Source organism: Limanda limanda, chromosome 22, assembly GCF_963576545.1.
Source record: "Limanda limanda chromosome 22, fLimLim1.1, whole genome shotgun sequence".
Classification (NCBI taxonomy): domain Eukaryota; kingdom Metazoa; phylum Chordata; class Actinopteri; order Pleuronectiformes; family Pleuronectidae; genus Limanda; species Limanda limanda.
This window is the reverse complement of record NC_083657.1, coordinates 16,093,870-16,101,117: the sequence shown is the minus strand read 5'-3', so window position 1 is coordinate 16,101,117 and position 7,248 is coordinate 16,093,870. Positions and strand designations below refer to the sequence as shown.

Here is a 7,248-nt window from a genome sequence, read left to right as displayed (position 1 = left end):
GTAACAGTATTTAAGCTGAATAATGAAAATACCATGTCTACTCTGTGTACACGTTACTAGTGGTTTTAGGGAGGGGAGGGAGGGGAGGGAACAATCTTGGATCCCAATCATCTAAAGTCTAACGATGAATTAGCCACTAGGATCAACTGCCAATATTTTGGGGCCTTGAGTGTAGAGGGCTGAGATTCCTTCTTTTTATTCACACTTTTTACAGGCCAACTACTTTCTTTTATCATGCGGGTGAAACGTTTCTCCTCAAAAAACACAAACAGCGTGAAGGTGTTTAATATCCAAAGCCAAAGAAAATAAGATAATGAAAGTTGAGATTGCATCATCTGTGTAAATTAAGCACTAATCTAATATTTTGCATAATCAGCTGTTGGATCATTGAGTGGAAGTAAATTACTCTTACAGAACTGGCAGGAAGAATCAAATGTAATTCACACAGTTTGATTTCAGACAACAGACACAAATCTGTGATGACTCCGAGAAGCAACTTGCTGATAGCAAGTGATCAAAAGAAAATGTCTTTGTGAAAATCAGCTTCAAATATAAGTTCTAATGACAGAGATTATGTCATATCCAAATCTAATTAGCCACTCTCTATGAACCCTAAAACAACTTTTGTCTGGTACAGTAAAGCTACACTCCATGTTGATATATCTTCATTAGTTTCAAAGCCCCAGCTAGACGCTGCTGCTGGTGTGGTTTCCCCCTTTCTTTTGAGAATTCCACACCATCAGTGTTATTTAGATCTTTGCCAGTGGGTCCTGCAAACCACAAGGTTAGGCAGAAATGTGATTATCCCCATCATGTGATCTACAGCATGGGTATGAAAGGAGGCCTTTTATGTGAGCTGTGAGCAGTTCTCAGAGGTTTGGATGCACTCAAGACACCGTTCTCAGCTCCTCAGCTCGGTGAGTTCGACTAAAACTCAGATATACATGTGTAAATGTTTATCGATAAATGTCAACTTGTTGTTATTGATCACCAAGCTGCTTTAAATAATAATAAAAAAAGTTATTTCTAAAACAGTACAATAGCAGCTTTTAAAACATCAGACAGTCGGGCGGAGAGTCTTGTGTCAGTCGCATTTCATCTCATCTGACTCAGATAAATGTGATCTGTACACCAGCTAAAGTGCTTGTGTTGGAAGAAGTATTTTTGAACTTTGGGAATGAGCTTTCCTCTTTTGGAAAGCGTGGCTCATCCCTTTAAGACTTTATAAATAAGTTTGTATTTGTTGCCCAGGGTTTCTGCAAGTTTCAATAAGTTATATTTCTTCACACGTCTAAGTAGCCTAGTCGAGAATAACCCTGCACACAACGTTATCTCTCAAACTACTGACAGAGACCGTATCAAAGTCTTTTCCACAGACAAACTGATTGTGTCAGTTATCAGTTTCATGCCGGTCTTGTTTGTAGTTTTATTACGGCGCGTCAATATCTGTATCACTGAGAAAGAACTGCAACATACAGAGACATTACAAATTATACATGCAATGCCACCAAAACTTTTCTCTTAAAATATAGCTAACTTAGGTTTGATGGAAGTAGCATTAAATTAGTTAATATAATCAAGACCTACCTGAACATACTGTATTCAACACTGAGTACACCAGATGCTGTGCAGAGCTGTATTAATATTCAGTTATTATTATCATTATTACTACTAATAATAATAATCATCATTTTAGGTAATAATAATTTCAGTCCACCTCTTAAAGCAATTAAGAGGCTCATTTCCCCTGCTATTAATCACAACACTCAAAAACCTTTTTTAAGTTTTGGTCTAATATCTGAATATTTCAACAGTTTGTAATTATTTTGTATCATTACATCTTGGATAGTTTTTGTGGAAGAACTATCAGACTTTTTCCTCGCATCAACCTGTAAGATACTTATTAGGGTTACAAAAATGTTAGTGACAGCTGTTTTATTGTGTAGTACTATATTCGACTGAAGTGCTGGTCATAATGCTGTACAGGCGTATTTTGCATGTAGTATACACTGTTTTGTTAATAGTCTAGAAGTCTATAGATGAAAATGTCTTTACGAGCTGATAGAGTAATAGTAAAATAAATGAAATGCCCATTGCTCCTCGACTCATCAAGACTCTCCTCTGTGTTTGTTGTTGTGAATTCAAGGTTTTGATCATGGCATAATCATCTGACTTCTCTCCTAATCTTCATCACTACGGGTGCAGAGGGACTGTAGAGAATGGATCATCATACTTCAGGCCATCACAGTCAGTCCAGCCATGCCTCCAGCTTCCACTGGCTGTCATTTGCGTACCAGGGCCTGACAGAAATCCCTTATGAAACTATCCTCACACAGACAGAGACTCTGGAGGTGCTGGACCTGAGCTACAATCTGCTGGATGAGTATCCTTTTCTTGGACTAAAAGCCTTCAACTGCTGTTGTAGCCTGCAAAGCTTAGGTTGTTAAAAAGAGAGGCACAAATGAAAGCTGCACTTGTCAATATTCTTAGATTGCAACTGACCGAAGAAGTATATGTAATGTCAAAGTTGATTATCACCAATGCTGCAGTTCTCTTCAGGCCTAGAGATTGTTTTGATCCACAAACATCCAGCTTTCTGCCATTCTCGTTTACCTCGGCTTGAAGTATCCTGAGAAACATGTTTAAATTTGATTTTATTGTATTATTATAGTATAGAGTGTAGAGAAAAAAACTCGTAATCGTTTATTGAAACCTGACCCAATGTGAGTCTGCCTCGGCCGGTTTTGGGTGAGCGAAGAAAAAGGCTGAAGAGAGGAGAGGGGTCGTAAAGAGGGTAGAGAAGAGAGGGAGTGGAGAGGGGGAAGAGAGGAGGAGATAGAGACCAGGAGCAGGTGTGTAAGCGTCATATAATAATAATAATAATAAAATTGATGATAATGATGGGAAAAAATCATAATGATAAGGATGATAATAATAATTATGATGATGATAATGATTATGATGGTTATAATAATAATTATGATGATGATAATAACGACTATGATGATGATTCTACAAATATGTAAATATGTATTATCATATCTAAACTCTTTCAGACTGGTGGTAATTATGAAAATATTAAATATGCTATTAATATATTATAGATGCTATTATTGACACCAGCACCAGTTAGTACCTTATATCTGTCTCTAGCTGTTAAATGTCTGCGCGCAGTTTGCTGCAGAGCACGTGTTGGTTTAAAATTTGAAAACAGCTGCTGCAGCTGGAATTGAGGTTAATAAGAAGCATGAGAGTGAGGCAAAAACAAGTTGATGGGGGAGCTGAAACACACTTTACTCCTTCAAGCTTCTGCAGAGCTGGATGGAGATCTTCTGCATATTTGTCGCTACCAATCACACCTTTTATATTTTACATCATCACGTGAGCCGTTGCTCATGTAAAACGATTGATTTGTGCAGCTTTTAGTCTGTGGCCTCAGATTATCTTAGAAGCAGGTCAAAGTGAATCATGTCATCAGGGAAACATTTCTTAGAGTATGAATTTACCACACATAAATCAACCTTTACGGTAAAAATCCAGCAGGTGGATATTCCATTGATCACACAGTAAAACACACATTTTTAAGCATATTTCCTCAGAGAGAGACGAGCCTGAGCAGCTGGAGTCGCAGCGTGTTCTCCTTCATTCAGTCTTTATTGGAACCCGGTTCTGCTCGGTCAGCTGGAGAAGCTCAGCACTCTGATTCTGGACTGCAACAAGTACACATCTCATGTGAAGTTCCCCTACATGCCCAGAGTGACCACAGTGTGCATCAACAAGAACAAAATCAACAATTTGCCCGTGTTCGTGGAAGAAATACGACGCAAGTTCCCCAACATCAAGTGAGCCTCAGATTGTATGTTGTATTTCTGCATGGGATCTGTTGTAGCTTCACCGCTTAAGCTTCTCTGCTCCTGCAGACCTCGACAAAATAACTTTTTCATTGTTGTATTTACTAGAAGGACATTTGTCTTTCAAACAACTGAAAAAGAAAAAGAAGGGGTAATATCCAGCAATAAGATTTAAAAACTAGCCAGACAATCAAAAAAAAACACAAAAACACAACAGTCTAATGAGCACAAAAATACATATGTTCCTAGTGCACAATATGCTCAGGTGATTAGAATCAAATCTCTATATCAAGCTATTAAGAAATAGAGCCTGTTCTTCATCCCAGGTCCTCTAACCGCTAACGTAGCTAAACTCGAGTAAAACCATGATTTAACATTGTCTGGTAGAAGTCCCAAGAGACACATCACAGTGCACTCAAAGCAGGTGCACCCTGTCCCTTTGTTGGTTTGTTGGTTTGTTAAATGGATTTCCACAAAACTTGGTGGAAGGATGCAATTTGGGTCAGAGAAGAACCCATTCATATTTGGTGTGGATCCACGATTTGAATGTGGATTTTATAATGTCATGCGTCCTATGTTATGTTAAGAGACACTGACAGATGGTAACATGCACCGTGAAAATGATAACCCTCCCTTTTCCCATATTACTTCTTCTCTGCTCCTTTGAAAAAACAGGATCCTCAGTATGATGAACAACGAGGCAGCACCAAGCTACTTCAATGGAGGAAGCCTGACCCAGTTCAAAGACTACAGGTCAGCACTGTCAGCTTGTTTCCCGTCTCTCATTATGAAAGTCTCCTGGTATTTTGCCCTCCACTGTTTAACTATTAAATACAAAAATATTGCAAATAAAGGATATATCATTTCACAACCAGAATCGGCCAGTGGGGAACAGCATTTACTGTAGATCTTCATTTTGGAAATTAAAAAGTAAATAAAAAAACTAGTAATATGGAGTCATTTTGTAGGAATGTGATCTAAGATGTAAGTTGTTGGTTTAGAACATAAGATTATTTTGGTCAGGTGATCAGAGAGAAGCTGTCTAAATAATTGGTAAGAATCTCCGCCGTTTCTGAGATTTCTGTTCTTGATAGGGTATTTGTGACAACTGAGGGCAGGAGATGGTTAATTTGATTTCTAATAGTTAGAATTTTATCATTAAAGAAGGTTATAAAGATATTGCTATTTAGGGATCGAGGAATACTGGGTTCGGTGGAGGGCTGACTCTCTGTTAGCCTGGCTACAGTGCTGAAGAGAAACCTGGGGTTGTTTTTTCTTCCAGTCTAGAGTTTTTTATTAGTGGCATATATTCCAATAATGAAAAAAAAAACAAAATAAATGCTATACTAAGGCTATCATTATTATTGTCAACATGAATATTAAAGTCACCAACAATAATAATTTTATCGGTCTTTAGGACCAGGTTTGATAGAAATTCAGAATAAGCCCCAGGAGCACGGTAAACTACATTATGATTGACTGTTGGTGTTTCTTGGATGGGTGTGGAAGACTAAGAACAAGACTTTCAAATGAGTTATTATAACTTGGTTTAGGATTATTTGATAGACTGGAGTTAAATATTGCTGCAACTCCACCTCCTTGGCCGAATTCTCTTGGAACGTGTGAATTTAAATGACAATGCATTGTAAAATAAAAAATGAAGTGCTGTAGACAGTCAGATATTTGCTGATATATGAATAGGACTCAAATTGAAATTTACAAGAGAATAACTCTACTTAATTAAAGTTCAAATTCATGAAAAATGTAGGACTTTAATGTAGTAAATGTACTTCATTACATCCCACAACTGCATCTATATATACATAAGGTCAACCTGCATACAATGTCCTGTGAATGGTGTTTCTCATTTGTCTTCATTTTGTTCCTCTTCAGACAGTACGTCATCAGTCAGATCCCAGGTCTGGAGATTCTGGATGACACAGAGGTCCTGGAGAAGGAGAGAGCCCAGGCTCGGAAAACCTACAGGCTGCAGCAGAGCAGCCACGGCAACAGGAAGAGGAAGGAGGACTCCTCCAGGAAACACACACACATGCAGAAAAAGTCTAATATGATCAGAAGACAATAGCACAGACTTGTAGGTTTATGATCCCTTCATTACTAACAGTCACAGCTCGAGTGTAAGACTGACAACCCTATCATACACTGTACACTGTGAGCTATGTAGCTGCTTTTACTCATGGCAACACAATGTTCACACTCTATATTCAGATGTATAGGCCATGTTTAATAAAGTTATCAAATAAAATGGAAATATTCCTCTGCCATGTGACATATTTTTACCATTATTCCTCCTTACATATTTTGTGTGTGTGTGTGTGTGTGTGTGTGGTACATGCCTGTACACTCCTGTTTTGGGAATTTTGGGGCAGCAACTGCATACATTGCAACTGCAGTCTATGGTCTCCAGACTTCTTTTCCAACACGTATACTTTGCTATTACTGGAGTCTCAATAGTTGTTCAAAATAATTCACTGGAGATGGTCAGAGTTCAATGCAGTAGATTTTATTCTTTTACAAGATGTAAACCCGAGCTGGCTCCGGAACTGAAGACTAAGCTTCAAACCTTCTGCTTATATGCTCATCTTCGTCTCTGCTGTTGCCCGATCAACAAATCCGGAGATGGATCTCTCCATCTCCTGATTGGTTAAATACTTCTGATTCGTCCCGAAACCTAATGGTGTCATACATTCCCAAGTTGACTTTGTCTCCCCCTACAGTTACGTCAGGGGTCGATTCAAATGGTGTATTAAAGTTGTGGTTGTCGGTCTAACTTTGACACCATAATAAATCTTGGAGTTCTGGAGGACTCTGTTTCAGGCCTTACTCGATTTAGAAGGTCCTGTCTCCAGACTGCATTAGATTCGGGCGATGTCTCTCTGCATTTTTTATAAATGATTAAATTTCCACACACTTAATATAGGCTCAAAAAACAATCATTCCAGAAAGGGTGCATACATTATTACATATTTTTTATGCTGGATATATGGTGCTGCCTGGTGAAAGCGTACAGTTACAACCTGAAATCAGTTTTACATGGGCTTGACCTGTGCTGTTGGTCTTTGTCATTCTGTTAGTATAAGAAATTAATCAGCTGTAACATTATTAACCTGCCTAGCAACTAATTACATTTTCCTTCCGATGGAGACTCTCCCTGTGTTTGGTGTTAATTAGACATTCTTCCCAGGCAACATACAGTTCCTGATGCTCTTTATACACAGACGCACAGTTTAAGCATATAAGCAAACAAAGGCTAGTTTTTTCCACAACAGCATTCATTGGTATGGTTTAACTGCGTACACTGATAGAGGTGTGTATACCTGCAGGCATGAAACATTAGCACATGCAATCAAAGTTGAATTCAAATTTTTAAAGCTCA

The 7,248-nt window shown here is 38.3% G+C and overlaps 1 protein-coding gene across 1 annotated transcript; it reads left to right on the top strand.

The window, feature by feature from the left end:
* Window positions 1-2,219: 2,219 nt before the first annotated feature.
* Window positions 2,220-5,937, top strand: LOC133028858 (leucine-rich melanocyte differentiation-associated protein). The gene is made up of 4 exons (XM_061095886.1): window positions 2,220-2,383; window positions 3,651-3,842; window positions 4,527-4,604; window positions 5,745-5,937. Exons 1-4 carry the CDS (start codon window positions 2,220-2,222, stop codon window positions 5,935-5,937), a joined length of 627 nt encoding a protein of 208 aa, XP_060951869.1.
* Window positions 5,938-7,248: the final 1,311 nt, after the last annotated feature.